At 43.8% G+C, this 20,304-nt stretch overlaps 1 protein-coding gene across 1 annotated transcript in view; it reads right to left on the minus strand.

Moving 5' to 3' along the window:
* RPS6KC1 (ribosomal protein S6 kinase C1) overlaps positions 1 to 20,304 on the minus strand; it is a 122,723-nt gene that overhangs the window by 88,262 nt on the left and 14,157 nt on the right. Inside the window, exons 2-3 of the mRNA XM_056852992.1 lie at positions 19,507 to 19,542; positions 4,501 to 4,621 (exon numbers count right to left, since the gene is read on the minus strand). Coding sequence (XP_056708970.1) covers positions 4,501 to 4,621; positions 19,507 to 19,542 — 157 coding nt within the window. The remainder of the gene's footprint in view (positions 1 to 4,500; positions 4,622 to 19,506; positions 19,543 to 20,304) is intronic.

Raw genomic sequence — 20,304 nt, forward strand, 5'->3', positions numbered from 1 at the left:
CCAGAGGTTGGGCTAATGTTGATGTGGGCAGTCCCTTGAAGCTAAAAGTGAGTTAATAAAAACAAATACCGCTATCTGCCAAGAAGTACAAATGGTGCAGCAGTAATTGTGAACAGTATGCCCACCCAACCCAGATACTATTTAAAGGGGCCAAGGTTTGTACAACAGGTAAATAAATAGGGCAGGTAGGAAACCACAGTGAAGGAGGTGAAGATGAAATCATGAATATAAACACTACAATTTCAGACCAGGGATAACAAGGCAACGCATTACATGACCACCCACCATTTTTACACTACATAATTTGGTATCTATTCAGTAGTCTCACTATGGACATTTATGCATGGGTAATTGAACTCACGTTCACCATCTGTCTGACTCGATTGTTCTTTGGAGTTCTGCAAGTGTTTTCTGTCCATTAGAAATGACCTCGCTACCAGCACTCGCAATGTCCAGGTCTTTCCATTCCTCTGTTAACCCTCTCCCCTGAGCTCAGCCCGGCTCAAAACTCCGTGCAGAAGGCAAAGCTCGGGACACAGGAAGATTGGAATCTCTCTCAGCCAATCACAAAGCAGCATGTAAAGAGATTCAAATTCTTCCTGCTTCCTCTGGGCTCTTTCTGAGCAAAAGAAAGGCTTTTAAAAACTGAGGCTTGGATTTCTCCCCCCACCTTTCTTTCAGATTGCTCCGTTTTTTGTTCTTAAAATGCTGTTTTATGCGGCAATTGGGTTTTGGGGTGGGGAATCTTATCTCACACTGGGAAGTAAGCCAATTACAAAGCAGCATTTAAAGGGGCAGGACTTGATTTGAGCTTGGTGCAGAGATTCCCAACTGGAAAGTGTGGGTCTAGCCAGCAACGAACCTCAGGTAAAACTCGCATGCATAAATGACCTATATTGCCTAGTGTGAAACACAAAGACATCCTAAAAACATCTGTATTCTGAAAATATCCACTGATGTTATCTCTGTGCAGTGATATTTTTGGAGTACAATACAATAAAGGCATATCTCAGAGATGTTGCATGTTTGGTTCCAGACCACAGCAATAAAGCTAATACTGCAATAAAGCGAGTCACATGAAGTTTTTGTTTTGCAGTGCATATAAAAGTTATGTTTACACTATACTGTAGTCTATTAAGTGTGCAATAGCATTATGTCTAAAAAATGTACATACCTTAATTAAGAAAATACTTTATTGCTAAAAATGCTAACCATCATCTGAGCCTGCAGCGAATCATAATCTTTTTTCTGACAGAGGGTCTTGCTTCGATGTTGATGGCTGCCAACTGCAAAAAAAACCCATATCTGCGAAGCGCAACAAAACAAGGTGTGCCTATACTATGGTTTGGGTGATATTCACAACTGCCGCCAAGGTCCAAGTGAATAGGGCTGACCTACCAGATGCAATTTACTTGAGCTTAGTGCTGAACCAAACTCAGAAAAGACTGAAAACAGCATCCCTGTGTCCAGTTCTCTCCCTCGTCTCCATAACATGCAGCAATATCCTACATCGTATCGTCAACATGTCACGAATGTCTCCGCAGAGGCAAGAGTCTTTTCGCTAGCTACAGTTGCCCAGAAAACCTGGGGTGCCCAATCATGCCATGAACGTGGAAATGACAGCTAGGCTCCAAAGGGCTGAAGCTGCAGCTTCCAAACATGCAGGAAATGTTGGAACCAGGTCCCTATTTCAAATCAAGCCCCTGCTCTTCCCACATGCCACCCAACAAGCCCCTCCTGAAATTCAGGGGATCTTCAAGAGCAGCCTTTGATAACAGTACAAAGAGCTGAAATCAGAACAGGAAATCAGGGAAGCCTGAGCAAAGGGAAATCAGCTTTGCAGAGAGCAATTCGCTAAAACAGCAGAGCTCCTGCACAGCATGTGAGCAATAACAGGATCAATGCCCACGTTTTCCAGAGGATTTAGAAGAGGGCCTGCCGCTCAGTGGTACAGCACCTCCCCTGCATACACAATGTCCCAGGTTCAACCCCTGGCATCTCCAGTAAAAGGATATCAGGTAGCAGAGGATGGGAAAGACTTTTCTGTGTCAGAGATCCTGAAGATCTGCTATCAGTCTGAATAGACCAGGGGTCCCCAAGGTGGTGTCCACCGGCACCATGGCACCTGCTGACACCTTCCTTGGTGCTAACCGAGTGTTTAGAAAGTAGTGTGGGTCAGGCAGGGTTCTTGCCCAGAAAGGCTTCTAATTGGTCACTGTAGATTTGATCAGCTGTGCAGATTAAACTAACATTGTTTCAGCAGCAGCTACCACTGCATTCCTCTTTTCCGATACATTTTTAAATAACTCCCTCCTCTCCTCTGCACTTGGGGTTCTTGTGGGAGCCATATTCAAAAATATCTACACCCACCTTTTCCCATGGTAATTCTAGAATTTCACGTGGTATAAGTGGCTCCTTATGATTTTTAGGTGTAAGACATGCACATACAAAACAGTTTCCAACCACTGTTTCAATATCATTACTCATACCAGGCCAATACATTAACCCTCTTGCCCTAGCCTTAGTTCTCTGCATACCCTGATGCGAGTCATGAAGTTGAGAAAGCATATTTCGCCTTTGGGACAAAGGAATAACTACCCTTTCACCCACATAAAGAATACCATCTTCACAACATAATCCTTCACAGACCAAAATGGCTTTGCTACAGGAGGGACATCTATCAAATACTGGGGCCACCCTTGCTTTATAAGGGCTAGTACCACTTGAAGTTGACAATCTTGACTTGTGGCTTCCTATATAGTAGTTACTCCTTCTAACAAGATATTTAAATATACTTTATTTTACTTATACTCACTAAGCCTTTTGTACACATTGGCCTCAGTTTCTCAAGCTTTTCTTCACAGGAAGGACCCTGAAGCTTTCTTAAGTATTAAATCTACTCATAACTATGACTGCAAATGGTGGGTTGGATTCCATGACCTGCCAGAGCTTATGTGTCTTCTCAGCTCTCCCCACCCCCAGCAGCCATTTCCAACCCTGAAAAGGTTTATTCCCGGGATCACAGGATCCGCACATAGAAACAGTCATGTCAATCAGGAGACTAGAGGGGGAAAGGGTGTAGTCACTCCCGCCTGATTCTTCCATGAGTGGAGCTCTGCTCAATGAAGAGACAGAAGGCAGCTATTTCACCCCTTTTCCTCTCCCCACTGCAGCCTCTATCCTATGGGTTCTCAACAAGGGGGGAATCCCCCCCTGGGGGGGATTTTAGGGTTCCAGGGAGGGAATTGGGACCACTATTCAGCAAAGCGTGATGTCTTGTAGATTATGTACAATCTGTAAAATTGTAGTTTGTTTTTAATTTAATCTGAGACAATAAAGTTTATGACTATCTTGGGAAGGGGGGAATTATATTCTGAACAATGGTGAAAGGGGGGAATGGAGCAAAAAAGGTTAAGAACCACTGCTCTATCCTGACCCACATGACTATTATCCTACACAGGATATATGACCAACATAAACTTTCCCAGGGTCAGGATTGGCTGCTGTGGGGAGGGGAAAGCCAGGAAGATCAGGGATTCTCACACAGACTTCGCAAGGTCCATACACCAGATCCAATCTTGTGATTCTGAGCTAGCCATTGTTAGGGGGAAAAATTCTGCTACAAGTTTTAATATTAACTATGGTTAGCTCTAAAAATTAGGAGGGGATGAACATGCATGTTTGTGAAGTCCCCTTATTTACCGGCCTATGTTTAGGAGATCACAGAACATTAGGTTTGCTACAATCTATGAAAGTGTTAGTGTACATTTACAAACGTTGCAGTTAGATTCGAGTTCAGTAGCACCTTAGAAACCAACAAGATTTTGGGGGGACAGGTTAAGTATTCCATATCCAGACATCCGATATCCAGACTGACCCAAAAACCAGACTTTTTGAGCCGAAATACAGGAGTTACTCACAGGCCCTCAGCAGCATGCCAATTTGCTTTCTGGTGGTTCAATGTACACTAAATTATTAAAAATATTGTTTGAAATTACATTCAGGCTACATGTTTAAAGTTTATATAAAATACATATATATATAACATGAATGAATTTTGTGTTTAGACTTTGGTCCCATCCCCAAGACAAATATGCAAATATTCCAAAATAAGGCAGATCCGAAATACGGACCACTTCTGGTCCCAAGCAGTCCGGATAAGGGATACTCAACCTGTATAAGCTTTTGAGATTCAAAGCTCCCTTTGTCAGATACAAACTTTGAGGGGACTGGTTATGTCCATAAACATCTACAGTAATCACAAAATTTTACCACATATTCTCTGCAGGGGGAAAAAACCTGCCCCATCCACCCCAGAAGCCTGGCTTTAACAATGAACATACACATAAGTTATTCACCAAGATGTTTTTGGCAAAAGCAAAGTCCGGTTAGCACAACATCAAACTCTGAATCTCCACAAATTTGTTCATCAGTAGTTGGCCATTCCCAAAAGATTACAGCAATTTAAAAAAATATATATATACATATATTTATGCTTACCAAATACTATTGCTTTAGCAAAAGGAGGAAACAATTCTGTATGCCTGAATAAGTGTTTATGAATCTGCCAGAGTTCTTTGTGCAATTTCTTAAAGTCACTGTATCTCTTCCAAACGACTATCTGAAGTGAAAACAGAAAACAAAAACACCCATGAGGCAATTAAGTTCTTCCGGCTAAGTGAGTATTTACAAAAGTGTAGCAGAAACCAACACAGTAGGATATTAAAACTGCCCAATGAGACTTTTAAGAAACCCTAAGAATCTTTAGCTATTTTTAAAAAACCTAAATGTTGGTGTTAACCACTTTCTTTTCCAAACTTTGAAGTTCACCCAAAGGATAACCAATGTACTAAGCAAAGTTGTTATCTAATAACAGTCCCCAAACTACTTGAGCCACCAATTCTGCAACTTAGCCAGAATTTTTTCTACGAATTGTTCTGTTTCACGTACAACCTTAGTGTGGTAATTGACACGTGTTTGGTTTCTGTGGAGGTATTGTATTAGCTTTGCGACATCATTTGTGTATTAGATTATTAGACATTTATATTTCATTATTGTGTATGGCCTTTCTGTGTCGTTTTTGGCTCATCTTTGTACACAGAGGGTGCTTTTTTGTATACTGTTTAGCCAATGTAGCCATTGCCCTAGTTTCAAGCACATGAACCAGGATAAATTCTTCATTTCTGGCTCATACATCCAGTATGTACATAAAGGGGCCTGTAGAACAACATTTAACTTACAATTATAAAAGATATAACAAAAGCTAGCTTTCAGCATGGTGTAGTGGTTAAGAGCAGCGGACTCTAATCTGGAGAACCTGGTTCGATTCCCCACTCCTCCACATGAGCAGCAGACTCTAATCTGGTGAACAGGGTTGGTTTCCCCACTCCTACACATGAAGCCAGCTGGGCAACCTTGGGCTAGTCCAGGGGTCTCAAAACTGCGGCTCCAGAACCGCATGCGGCTCTTTGGCCCGCTGAGTGCGGCTCTCCGAACTTGGTTCGGAGCCCCTGCTCTTGCGCCCGCTCGTCCTGGCAGCCGGGCTGCGGAGCTGGTGCGCCCGAGAGCGAGAGAGCGAGAGAGCGGGCGCACTGTTTCTCCCCGCCCCCGCCATGGAGAATGGCCGGGTCCCCCTTTCCCTTGCCCTCAATGGTTGGGAGGCTAAAGCCTCCCCTCCCCTCTAGCCGCGTGATTGCTGGGCGGGCGGCTCGGCGGTTCCTGCCCCACCCCCCGCCTATCAGCTGTTGGGCGGGGCGGGCTTCCTTTGGTAGACCTGGCCTCCGGCTGAGTCCCATTGGGAGGCCATGTCTACCCACTGGCTTTCTTGGCGGTAGACCTGGACTCCGAGGAGGGGAAAAAGTCCCCCTTCAGAGGCCAGGTCTATCCATTGGCTTCTAAGGGCCTCCGGAGGCCAGGTCTACTGCCAAGAAAGCCAATGGGTAGACCTGGCCTCCCAATGGGACTGAGCCGGAGGCCAAATCTACCCATAGGCTTTTATGGCGGTAGACCAGGCCTCCAGACGAAGACTACGGACGGGGAGGGGGAAATGGCAGGGACTTACAATTTAATTTTTATCAATAAATAAGATCACTATTAAGTATGATATCAAGTTTTATTCAGTGTACCTATAGTTTAATTAAGACTTAAAATTTTAATTAAAGTTTATTAAGTTAATAAACAGTGTACCTACCTATATAGTTTAAGTTTAAGAAATTTGGCTCTCAAAAGAAATCTCAATCGTTGTATTGTTGATATTTGGCTCTTTTGACTAATGAGTTTGCCGATCCCTGGGCTAGTCAGTTCTCTTAGAGCTCTCTAAGCCTCACCTACCTCCCAAGGTGTCTGTTGTGGGGAGAGGAAGGGAAGGAGATTGTAAATCGGTTTGATTCTCCTTTAAAAAGATAGAGAAATCTGGCATATAAAAACCAACTCTTCTTTTTTCTTAATTTTCAAAGAATTCCCATTTTTTACAGCCAAGAGAAAAGCGGAATATAGTGAGCACAGCACAGGAAAAAAATCTAAGGGCCACTTCATGCAATTGGCAAGTGGAAATCCTGTACATATAGTATACCATCTTCATCTTAGTTCACATGCGTGAGTAGGACTTACGCAAACATGAGAAGATTTCTGGCTGGCAATTGTGTGAACCAGGCCTATAGCAATATCCACACAAGTCCTCTGTGTCACATTTTACCCTTTTCAACCACTGGCCTGCAAAGAATACTTTCAAGCATTTCACATTTATTTGGATTTCCTCCCCATGGATTTGTAAGCTTCAATTTCTTTCCCAAAAAGAAGCATCACATAATTACACCCAAACACTCCACAATCAATTTAGATACAGCTGCATTTTGTGATTGTTAAGTGATTGGCTTTAACTTTTTTTAAAGTAGATATAATTAACAAACTGCAGCTGTAAAAAGAGTTATACCCTTTTTAAGCCCATTGACTTCAACTCTGATTAAGATTATACAAGTGAAAAAGGTATCCATAAACACAGGTACTGAAGGCTTCTTCTGCTCAGAGGGACGAAGGGCATCTTCAAGATGGGTGTTTCCTTTTCCTCTTAGCTCGGGAGGCAGGATTAAATATTTAAATTTTTCTTGGCTTCTGAGGGTAAACGCCCCCTATAGCCAGGTAAATACTTTCCAAGCCTTATAAGATTAGTAGATAAATGCTGACAGAAAAGTTAAACAACATTCTATTGACCCCAGAATCTCTCTGGTGTGTTACTAACAGTAATTAAAAAACATCTATCTTAATGAACTATCAGTTTGTGTAGCTGAATGTGGAACTGTATTGAACTGTTAGAAAACTGAAAACTCAAACATGAGATGGACGTCTGGGAGGGCAAGATGCCCTTCGTCCCTCTGAGCAGAAGAAGCCTTCACGGTAAGTAGCCAAGGCTCTTTCTCGGCTCAGAGGGACAAAGGGCATCTTCAAGATGGGACATACCAGAGCAGTCCCCGCCCAGGGAGGGTTAGACGTCCTCTAATACACTTTGCAGGACTCGTCTGCCGAAAGCTGCTTCAGCGGACGAGTAAATATTCAATTTGTAGTGTCTTACGAATGTAGACACGGACGACCATGTGGCCGCCTTGCAGATTTCATCTATGGACGCCTGTCTGTCGAAAGCCATCGAGGTGGCCATGCTTCTAACGGAATGAGCAGTTATGCTCCCAGGTATAGGCAGTTTACTTTCCGTGTAAGCCGTTTTAATGCATTGTGAGATAGTGCGGCTGATAGAAGCTCTGGACATTGGTTTACCCTTTTTTGGTTGTGAAATGTTTATAAATAGTGACTCTGAAGATCTAATGGATTCTGTTCTGGATATGTAGACATGTAATGCTCTATGCAGGTCTAATGAATGCCACGACTTCTCTATAGGTGTCTTTGGATCGGGACAAAAAAATGGAAGAACTATGTCCTGCCCTCTATGAAATTTGGTGTTACACTTGGGTATAAAGGAATGGTCATGTCTCAAAATCACCTTGTCCTTGTGGAAATTTATAAGACCCAGACGAGTTGACAGTGCTCCTAACTCCGAGACTCTGCGAGCTGATGTTATGGCTGTGAGAAAGAGAAGTTTCATTCTCAGCCATTTTAAGCTCACCTGTGTCAGAGGCTCAAAGGGTGGCTTTGTGAGTGCTGTTAGCACGGTATGCAGGCTCCATGTGGGAAATCTATGTTTAACCGGTGGAGAGATTTGAGATATCCCTTTAAGGAATGATGCTATGTGAGGATGCTTTGTAACCCTGTAGCCTGCTACTCGTGGTACAATAGTGGCTATTGCTGCCAACTGTCTTTTTAGGGTGGAGACAGCCAAACCCATTTTGTGACCCTCCTGAAGAAATGAAAGGATACCTATTGTGTGAGGTTTGATCGGATTGAATTTCTTGCGCCTACACCATCTAGTGAATGCTTTCCAAGTTGAATTATAGATCCTCTGTGTTGAGGGTCTCCGTGCCGCCAGAATGGTGTTAATAATGTCTTCAGTGTAACCTAGCTTGGACAATCTCCTGCGTTCAATTCCCAAACGGTCATTTTGTACCATCCTGGATCGGGATGGCAAACTGGATCCTGAATGAGAAGGTCTTGTCTTACTGGTAATCTCCAGGTCCTGTTGTTCGAGAGCTGTATCAGTGTAGGGAACCATGGCCGCCTGGGCCAATGTAGCGCTATTAGGAGTACATGCGCCTTCAGTGACTGTATTCTTCTCAGTACTCTCGGAATGAGTGGTAATGGCGGGAATGCATATAACAGGCCCTTGGGCCAGGGTGCCGTCAGTGCATCCGTCTGCTCGGCTCCTACCTGTGTGTATCTGGAGTAGTATCTCGGAATCTGGTGGTTCGCTTAGGTGGCAAACAGATCCACTAATGGTGTCCCAAACCTTAGTGTGATGCTGCGGAAAACATCTGGGTGAAGTGCCCATTCCGCCTCGTGTATTGTCTCCCTGCTGAGCCAATCTGCTTGTGTATTTGTGATTCCCTGTATGTGCTCCGCAGAGAGAGACATTAGATTGACCTCTGCCCACTGTAGAATCGATAGTGCTTCCTTGTGTAGCATTGAGGATCTGGATCCCCCCTGTTTGTTTAAATGTGCCTTTGCGGCCACATTGTCTGTTCTGATTAAGATGTCTTTTCCCTTGACCAGATGTTTGAAACTCTGTAGAGCTTTGAATATTGCTCTGATTTCTAGAGCGTTTATGTGTAATTTTTGTTCCTGGGGGGACCAGGTGCCCTGCGCTATGTGTTTGTGAAAGGTCACCCCCCACCCCGTCGTGCAAGCATCTGTGTATAGTTGCTCTGGAACGGGGAATATGAATCTGAGGCCCTTTGACAGGTTGTGTTGGTTTGACCACCATATCAGGCTGTTTTTGGCCACTCTGGAAAGAAGGACATTTTTGTCTCTTTTCTTTTGTATGTCTCCTTGGTACGGTCTGAGTAGCCACTGTAGAGGCCTCGCATGTAGGCGCGCCCACTGAACAGTTGGTATGCATGCTACCATGTGTCCCTGTAATTTGGCGAGGGACATTAGCTTGCACGACCGGGAAGAGTATGCCTTCCTTGCTAGTGTGGAGATGAGTAGGATTTTTTCTTTTGTGAGAAAGAGTTTGTTTTGTTGCGTATCTATTTCCACCCCTAGGTGTGTCAATCTCTGAGAGGGGTTCAGTTTGCTCTTTTTGTAATTTATTACAAATCCGTGTGTTGTCAGTGTGTCTAAGACCATGTTTGTATGAAGTATGCTTTGTTGGATTGAGTCCGCACAAATCAGTATGTCGTCGAGATAAGGATATATCCTTATCCCTTTTTTGCGCAAGCTTGCCACCAGGGTGATTAGAACTTTGGTAAATACTCTCAGTGCTGATGTTAATCCGAAAGTGAGGGCTCTGAACTGGTAGCGTATGTCCCGGTATAAGAACCTCAGAAAGCGTCGATGATGCGGGTGCATGAGTATATGTAAATATGCCTGTTAGATCTATGGAGGTTAGGAAGTCCATAGGTCGTAGTGCCTCCGCGACTGACTTTAGTGTCTCCATCCTGAATCGCCTCAAGGGGATAAATCTGTTCGGGAACTTTAAGTCTAGGATGGCTCTCCATCCTCCATCTCTCTTGGGAACTGTAAAGAACACTGAATAGACTCCCAATGAGCGTTCCAATAGAGGCACTATCTCTATCGCATTGATGTCTAACAAGTGTTGGATTGCTGTTGAGGTTCTGAGCAGCTTGTCCTTGTTTTTGGATGCTGGCGAGATCATTAATCTGTTTGGAGGTATGCGGGAAAACTATCTTGTAGCCGTGTGTTATTGTGTCCATCACCCACTGGTCCGGTTGGAAGACCATTGTGGATGAAACAGTGTTAGCCTTCCTCCCACAGGCAGCGTGTTGGCGTCACTGTTTTGGTTGTCTGTTGGGTTTATTCCCTTTGTCTCCTTGGAAGGTTGGGAATTTTGACCCTCTGCTGAATCTTCCCCCTCTCCGAAAGGAACCACGGCTCTGAGTCCATTGGTTCCGACGGTGATCTGTTCTATATCTTTGCAATGTATGATAGGATCGAAAGGTGGATGTATTGGAAGAACCTTTGTTATCTTTGTTCAAGTACTTAGGCAAGGCTTTTTTCTTGTCTTTGGTTTCCACTAATATGGAGTCCAGTTTATCACCAAATAGGTGTTTCCCTTGATAGGGATAACCCATTAACACTGATTTACAGCGGTGCTCTACCTGCCAAGGGCGGAGCCAAAGTGCTCTCCTAGCCGCTGTTGTGGTACCTAAGGCTCTAGCCGCATATGTCATTGTGTCTAATGTAGAATCGGCCAGGAAGGATACCGCCCTTAAGAGACGAGAGACCCCTTCACATGCCTGTTTTTCCTCTTGGGGAATGAGTTGTGTTAATTTTCTGGCCCAGATAATTGCTGCTCTGGAAACCCGTGCTGAGGTCACTGAGGCTTTGATTGCCAAGGCGGAGGCCTCGTGAGATTTCTTGCAGGCCAGCTCTGCCTTTCTGTCAGCCTGATCTCTGATCAAGGCCTGCCCCTCTTCTGTAACAATGTCTGATGTGTGTAGTGCAGTGACTGGTGTTTCCACCAGAGGGACTTTGAGTATTTCTGAGGCGGTTTGATCTAGATTATAAAACTTCTTTGAGTGTATAGGCCATTGCTTGGAGGCCATGGGCTTCTCCCATTCTGATTTCATAAGAGACAAAAAATACTCAGGCACTGGAACTACTTTGTCTGGTGTCTCATGCATATGAAAAAACTCTCTTGACCCTTTTTTGGTTTGAGAGTCTGGTGTTTCAGAATTATCTGAGAGATCAAGAGCAGCCAAGGTTTTTGTAAGTAATCGAGGAAATTCCTCTGCATTAAAAACTCTGGATTGTTTAGGCTGCTCCACAATATCTTCCCCATCGGAGCTGAACTCCCCTTCCTCTCTCTCATATTTGTCCCCTGTAGAAGACATAGAATCATCCCCCTCCTCTCCCTGTGCAGTCTGTTGCCCAGAACTGTCCTTTAGTGCCGCCTTGGTTGGCCATCTACCGTCCCCAAAGGTACTGGGCTCATTATTAATAGGCGCCCGGTTGACCTGGTCTCCCATATGGGAATAGGTTTGGGACTGTTGTAATCCTTGCATTTGCTGGGAGTACAAAGGAGGCGGGAGGGGGAGGCTGAACAGCTCTTAAAACCTCTGCAAAGGAGTCCTTTATAATTGAGGAGAGCTCTGCCCTCAAAAGAGCTAGCCCGCCATCCTGCAAGGGGGGGGAGAAGGTCCTACTGGTAGCCGGTGTCTCCGTTGAGGCTTCAGGTCCGTGAAAAAGGGGCGAGACGCCCACGGACGAAGCTCCATGAGGCAAATGCGAGCCGCTAGCCTCTTGTGTTTGTTTTTGTATAAGTTGCACAGGAGGAGCGGACGCCGCCGCTGTAATCCCTGCGTCAGACTCTGGGGTAGTATGGGCTAATGGCGAGCCGCCAGCCTCCTTAGTGCGCCCCAGGAGAATTTTGCCGGAGGGAGCGACCGATGCCTCTGTGTTCCCCGGGCCGCTTGCCGTCGCGAGCATTTGTCCGCCTTGCGACGGCGCGGCTGAAGAGCGAGCGGTGGCGATGAGGCGTTTTACACGCTTGTTACTGGCCGAGACGGCCCTCTTTCGCTTGCCTCCGCTGCTGGAACTCCCTTTTCTTTTAGGTTTAGCCCCCAAGTCAGCAAGTTGACTGGTGGAGGGCATATTAGCCTCGGATGGCTGTGGTAAAGCCGTTAAGAGGCTTGGATCCGAATCTGTTGAGGCGATAAAGTTATCGTCCTGCCGGTCCGCCATTTTGTTTTGGCGGGAAGGATCCTAATAACTATGAATTGATCCCTCCTATTCCCTCACAAAAGGATAGGAGAGAGAATAATAAGAGACAGAATAGTAGAAGAAATAGAGTTTGTTAGGTAAGAAAGTTATTAGTAAAGCTTGGAATTTCTAATCCTAATAGCTGAGAGCTGCAAAGGGCTGCTCTCCCGATCAAGGCAGGAAATAGAACTGGCTATAGGGGGCGTTTACCCTCAGAAGTCAAGAAAAATTTAAATATTTAATCCTGCCTCCCGAGCTAAGAGGAAAAGGAAACACCCATCTTGAAGATGCCCTTTGTCCCTCTGAGCCGAGAAAAATAATAATTCTTAAGCTAAAGGAAGAAAAGCAAGCCAATTACAGCACAGAGTACCAGAGAAAGCCTTCCATCCAAACCAACCATTTTAAAGCTTGTGAAATTTTAAAGTTGGTTTCTTTACCTGTAGTGAAGAATTGCCTCCAGGGCAATCAGACAGGGAAGCTTCCTAGAAGGCGGTTCTTTTAGGCTAACACAGATAAGTGTGGGCAGATAGGCTAGTAAATGCTTTGTAGGCTAGTAACTTTTACAGACCTACTGGTAAGACTGCATTAATAAAAATATCAGCTTTTTGGTGAGGGAAAAAAAGAAATAAATTGGCTAATCTAGCTTAAAAATTGACAGATAGTTTGGGCTGAGCCTGCAATCAGGAGAAGACCGCATAGGACAAACACGGGGGGGGGGGGAGGATGTGAGGAGGAACAAGCAAGACCGCCAGCAGCCACAGTGGGAGGAATTCAGCGGCCTGCCCATCTCCTTGCCTTTCTCTAATGGTTACTACCCCTCCACCCATTTCCGTCTTTCCTTTCTTAAAGTCACAAAAAAGACTGGGTTTCGAAAAATGAAACAAAATATGCCACCTAAGCTAAGATAAACAGAACCCCTCCACTGGCACAATTTATTCCTGTTGCCCAGAGAGTTTGACTGACCTTGGAGCATAATTTGAATTGCTTTCTTAACCTACTACATACTAGCAGGAAAGGCGACTGCAGCACAGGGTACACTGCAGCGCCACATGTTCACTGAACGCATGGGGATGGAGAGCAGAATCAAAAAGGCTGGCCCCACCCACCCACCCTGCCTCTGCACAATCACCTGGTCATCTTCAGTGAATGTGTGAGGCTCTCATGTGCACCAAGCTTGTATGACAAGCCAAATTATTTCAACTCAACTATACTAGTAATGTCTTTCATCTCCACAATTTCAACATCAGATATTCCATACGAGCAAACAGCAGATTCTTTTCTGGCAGCGAACATTCTTCAAATTGCACTTTGCATCTGGCCCAAAAGTGTATTTTTATTTATGCACTTTGTTCACAGTGTGGCCCCTTTTTAAAAACGAATAATATCTAATTTGAGCAACTGTTTGTGAACAAGAAACATGAATAACAATGATGTGATTTTTTTAAAACCAAAACCACAGTGCGTTTGGTTTCTGTTTCCAATTACCTTTGAGGGAAGGAGAATCCCAACGGCATGGTGTAAAATCTTTCTGCTTAAAATTAATCAGATCTGCACAATTTGTGACCCTACCATCCAGCACTCAGCTATTCAGTGGCATTTGGGAAGGAATAACGGAGATGAAGGGGGAAAGATGAAAACACAGAGACAAAATTAATGAGAAAGGCATGCCTAGACTTTCAGCATGTTTATGAGATGAGTGAACAACAACTGTGCCCTTAAGACATGGGTTTAAAATGAAATGTTTTTACCTGTACTAAGATTTAGATTTAGATTTTCAAATAGAAGTATCAACAATTAGAGGTGTCCAGTGTATAGAAGCCTGCAAAATAAATCTGCTTCTGAAAACATTATTCCTAGTTATTTGCAGCCTAGTTCATAAAAAATTATGACAATGATCTTCAGCCACAAAGAAGTAAACTACTTCCAGCTAGTCAACTACAAGACTCCTGCCACTAAGAAGGAAATTCTGTTTCTTGCTTTCTTTTTGCTAGAACTGTGGAAGAACAGAGTCCTAAAATCTTATCAGAAAGAGCATGGGAATGCTCTTATCAGAACATATGAGCATGGGAACACTCTGATCAGAGAAGCATGTGAATGCCCTGATTTCTTCCATTAGTTAATAGAGTGTTATTTTCTGCTTTCAGTGGACTTCTGTGCTATCCTAAACAAAAACATGCCCCAAACAGCGTGTTCAGACACTACTTCACTCTTATAAGTGAATAAAGGAGATCCCACACTATTTGAACATGGGACTCCCTGACTCTGTGAAACAGAACCTACTAGCCAAACCAAACACACATGCACTCTCACTGGCTCTCCCATTGCTTTCTACCTGTGAGAGAAATGGTGGCGGAAGGGGTGTAGAAGCTCAATACCCACTCTTGATCTCCCTGTAATCCTGGAAACAAAGTAAGATTTCAACAACTGACAGCCAGAGTGATGTACTGGTTAGTGGGTCGGACTTAGATGCGGGGAGACCCAGGTTCAAATCCCCACTCTGGCACAGAAGGTCGCTGGATAACCTTGGCCAGTTACTCTCTCAGCCCAACCTGCCTCACAGGGAAGAGGGGAGAATGATGTTGTAAGCCTCTTTGGGATCTCCATTATACCCGGGGTGTAAATATCTAAATAAATAAACAGGCCCAAAGCTTCAGCTCGAGATATTTTAAAATTGCCTTACCAACTAAGGAATTATATGTGAGTGGCTACTTTGCTTATGATGAACAGATAATTCTCAAGAGGGGACAAAAGCAGCCAGTTATGAGTAATATCCATGTTAAGCTACTGCTAAAATACCAGCATCCAAAACAGTGAAGCCGTACAGCTCAGAATTCTGTGTCCCACATGCTCAAACTGAGCCCTGCTTGAGAAGTGTTTGTCTTTTTAGAGAAAAATTTAGAAACCAGCCTGATGTAATAAACCTTTATTTCAGCTATCTTTCCAGCTGCAACAAGGTTTCCTACATGGCACAATTATTTAACAATGCCTTTATGAATTAAAAGTTTCCAAGTTGTCTTCCAAAGTACGGCATTTCGGCATTCAGGAGAGGACAGAATCTTTAGAAAACACCTAAAGGCACAGCGGAAATTCACAGTCCACATAACATTACGCTTTGTTGAATAAATTTTGTTTTGCTATGATGACAACTGTTGAATGGGGGAAGCGGGGGGCTTTCTACTATGAATGAGTATGTTTAACACAGGACCATGCAATACTCTGGCTGAAAACTTATAAAGTTTGCCTTATGAATGAAGCAGCTGTTTCCACAAAATGAAGATTGTAACACCTAAGTTTTTTCATGGATACATACAGGTCAAGATACTGGGGAAAAATGGAACATCAAACTAAAACAAAACACATATAGACAGAGTCCAAAATTAATTTAGTAGCCTAAATGTGTAAGTCCAGCTGTTAATGATAGGACCTTTTTGAGGTCATTAGGTAAAGGAAAAGGTCCCCTGTGCAAGCACCGGGTCATTCCTGACCCATGGGGTGATGTCACATTCCGACATTTTCAAGGCAGATTTTTGTTTTACGGGGTGGTTTGCCAGTGCCTTCCCCAGTCATCTTCCCTTTACCCCCAGCAAGCTGGGTACTCATTTTACCAACCTCGGAAGGATGGAAGGCTGAGTCAACCTTGAGCCGGCTACCTGAAACCAACTTCCGTCGGGATCGAACTCAGGTTGTGAGCAGTTTGAACTGCAGTACTGCAGCTTTACCACTCTGCGCCACGGGGCTCTTTGGAGGTCATCAATTCGCCATAAATCAGATGCAGTTTGACAGCACGTAACACACCCACACACAGAGATGAGTCTAATAGTCTCAAAGTGATGTTGAAAGAGAAGATGTAAAAGATTTTTTAATGGTCCGAATGAATGAGTAGGAGAAAGATTTGATAGCCCAGTTTTCTCCCTGAACACAGGCAGCAGAAACAGATGTTTGCCATTATTAAGATAACGTTTTGATCCTGCTGAATGATACAGATCCAGCAACCATCCAAAAATCCATCGTAATACCCCAAGGTGATTTTTGATTGTTTTCTTAGAGAAAGCTCTACTAGATCTACCATAAATATGTGATTCAGCCAGATCCAAAAAGTACAAAATTCTATCTTGCTGGGGAGATAGGGAGACTGTTGAATGCACAGCGCATTGTTCATTACATTAAAGATGGTATTTCAGTCATTTCTGCAATACAATACAGCACACATTAAATCTTTTTAAAGGCACTCATGTCAGGTCACAAAATAACACTGCAATCTTATGCAAAGTTATTCCTGTCTAAACTCAGTTAAATCAACAGGCTTAGAATGGAGCAACACTGTATAGAACTGCACTACAAGTGACTTTACAATTCATACCTGACCACTTTCCAACATCACCTGCTCCTCATCTTTCCCTTCTGTCCTCTTCAATGTGAAATGCCTCCCATCTCTTGGTAAGCATATCTGCCTTAATCTGTCTCTATACTTGCTGACTGCTCCTCTCTGCATTGACTACAAACTTTCAAACTATTACATGCAATGCTCTCAGCCCCAGCTCTCCCTCCTAGTCACTTATCCACATTTTTATTCCATCCACTGACATCTGTTATTGTGGTGTAGTGGTTAAGAGCGGTGGACTCTGATCTGGAGAACCGGGTTTGATTCCCCACTCTTCCACATAAGCAGCGGAGACTAATCTAGTGAACTGGATTTGCTTCTCCACTCCTACACTTGAAGCCAGCTGGGTGACCTTGGGCTAGTCACGCACTCTCAGCCCCACCTACCTCACAGGGTGTCTGTTGTGGGGAGGGGAAGGGAAAGGTGATTGTAAGCCGCTTTTATTCTTCCTTTAGCGGTAGAGAAAGTCAGCATATAAACTCTTCTGCTTCTTCTTTTGTCTGCTTTTCCTACTCCCACATTCCTTTTCGAGCTTTCTGCTTAATGATCTTGAAGAAGGTAGAGTTTGGGGAAGGGAAGGAGCTCAGCAGGAAAGTGATGCCATATGCCATAGAGTCCACCCTCTGGAGCTGTCATTTGTCCAGGGGAACTAATCTCTGTTGTCTGGAAATCAGTTGTAATTCCAGGAGAATTCCAGGTCCTACTTGGAGATTGGCAACCCTAGCTGTACTGTTTGCTACCAGTTTTCCCTGGTGTACCTCCTCCCCTAAAACAGAAATTAGTTCTCCTTTACCAAACTCTGTTTTGTACCCTTCACTTGATCCCATTCATCCTACTGGGCAGGAGGTGCATCACTTTTAATTCCTATAGTGCCTGGAACACTTCCAGCATTTCATTCCTGTCCCTCAGCTAGCCATGACAGTCCCCCCAGGAATCTCTCTGACCCATCTAGCAAGCCTAAGAAACATAACATAAGAAAAGCCCTGCTGGATCAGACCAAGGTCCATCAAGTCCAGCAGTCTGTTCACACAGTGGCCAACCAGGTGCCTCTAGGAAGCCCACAGACAAGACAACTGCAGTATTATCCTGCCTGTGATCCACTGCACCTAGTATAATAGGCATGCTCCTCTGATCCTGGAGAGAAAAGGCATGCTACACCAACAACAAAAAGGAAAAAAGCTTAACCCTAAAAACAAAAGAATTAAGTACCCAAAGGTCAAGAAAAAATCGAATCCAAGGCCAAAGGTTATACAATATAAACTGTATTCATATAATTGATGTATGTAGGATAACTGTCTAATTAATATTTAATATATTTATTTTTTTCAGAACACAAGTCATAAAGATTTTTAGAAAGTTACGTACATTGGTAGTCTGGAATTTGACCACTGTTTTGACCATTTGGCCAGAGCGCGTTTGGTCAAAGTCTAATTTTGTGATTTTATGTCTATTTGTGTTGCATGTGTACAAACCAAATTGGTTTGGTAGGCTACTGCAGGGCCTTATATGTGTTATTGATTTGAGCCTGTAATAAATATATACATGTTTTGTATTGACATAACGTTAATATTGTATAACCTTTGGCCTTGGATTTTAATTTTTCTTGATCTTTGGGTACTTAATTCTGTTGTTTTTCAAGAATAGGTACCGGTATGTGTCATGACTAGTATCCATTTTTACTACCGTGTTCCCCCGAAAATAAGACACTGTCTTATATTTATTTTTCCTCAAGAAGACACACTATGGCTTATTTTCAGGGGATGTCTTATTCCGAGGGAATCAGAACTGTCCTCCCTCTCGGCTCCCGTTCTCCCCTTACCACCCACTTCCGGTCCCGCCCCCAGAGGCCCAGGCGCACTGGTTGCCGGGCCTTTGAAGTGGCCACGGGAGACTGCATCTGCTCAGCTGGGCTCCTCCTGGTCTTCTCCACACCAGCCCCGGGGTGCCTTATTTTCGGGGTATGGCTTATATTAAGCAAATGCTTAGAAATGCTGCTACGGCTTATTTTATGGGTATGTCTTATTTTCAGGGAAACACGGTAGTAGCCTGTTTTTCTTCTTTGTCTGCTGCTCAGTCCCAGCCACAACTGCCATATTGTTACAACCTTTCATACACATACACAGCATGTGTGTGGGGGGGGGGGGGAGGAAATAGCCATCACACATGAAAACATAGAAACCATCAGTAGAAGCAGGTATATAGGGAGGATGACATTCCCAGTTGTCAAATAGACAAACTGTGGTACCTGCCCTATTATTAGCAGTGGCATTAAGAAAACATTAAGCAAAATGTTCTTTACAAGCTTCCCCACCCCTCAAGCTTTCTGCTTAAGGATACGAAATTACCAATTTATAAGAGAAACTGCGCCCCCCGCCCAACCTCTCCAATTTTCTCTCTTCCTGAAAAACAATTATTACTATTTATTAAGCATGAGGGGGGAAAAGAAAGAAAGAACATCTACAGGAAAGATTTGGTTTGTGATACATTTGGCTTGTGTGAAATTGAGCCATTAGGGATATTAGCCTTCAATAGCCAAACCATTTCCAACAGCACAAAGAGCAAATTTAACAAAAGATAGTTTTGGTCTCTTGAAATTTTGATTAGAGTAATGATTCCTGACTATCCTCTCTTATTATTACAGACCTATTTATTCTCCTTTGCAATATGCAGGTGACACAGGTGAACGTATACTTTTGTGCCATATCTATGTTAAAAATTACTAGATGAAGTTAGTGATGCTACTTCTTTTTAAAAAGTAACAAGAATGTGAAAAAGCATCTGCAAAAATATAATTAAGGTACCTCCTGGACATCCTCCGGATTTCTTCGGGAAACAATCTGAAAAACAAAAGCAGAGAACTTGTCAATGCTTAATGCATTTTTAAAGAGCAAGACTACCTGGTGTTTTAATGCACATAAAATTTATGTGTAGGAATTCAGTCTTGATGGGATCAAGATTGTAGTTGCCAGCCCCCACTCCTAACATTCATGTGGTGGCTCATCACATTTGCATAGGGCCTATGCATTAACATGCCAACCGATCTTAGTTACCCCTTCACAACTGAGGGGCTCTATGCATGAAAATCACTCAGCAACATGCCCTGACCTGGATGCCCAGGGTAGCCCAATCTTATCAGATCTCAGAAACTAAGCAGGGTTGGTCCCAGGAAGTATTTGTATGGGAAACTACTAAGGAAGTCCAGGGTCCCTAGGCAGAAACAGGTAACGGCAAACCACCAGCATGGCGTTGTGGTTAAGAGTGGTGGACTCTCATCTGGAGAACCAGGTTTGATTCCCCACTCTTCCACATGAGCAGTGGATGCTAATCTGGTGAACTGGATTTGTTTCCCCACTCCTACACATGAAGCCAGCTGGATGACCTTGGGTTAGTCACAGCTCTCTCGGAGCTCTTTCGACCCCACCTACCTCACAGGATGTCTGTTGTGGGGAGGGGAAGGGAAGGTGATTGTAAGCCAGTGTGATTCTTCCTTAAGTGGTAGAGAAAGTCAGCATATAAAAACCCAACTCTTCTTCTTCACCTCTGAATGTCTCTTGCCTTGAAAACCTTACAGGGTTGCCATAACTTGGCTGCGACTTGAT

The sequence above is a fragment of the Euleptes europaea genome, chromosome 7, assembly GCF_029931775.1.
Source record: "Euleptes europaea isolate rEulEur1 chromosome 7, rEulEur1.hap1, whole genome shotgun sequence".
Classification (NCBI taxonomy): domain Eukaryota; kingdom Metazoa; phylum Chordata; class Lepidosauria; order Squamata; family Sphaerodactylidae; genus Euleptes; species Euleptes europaea.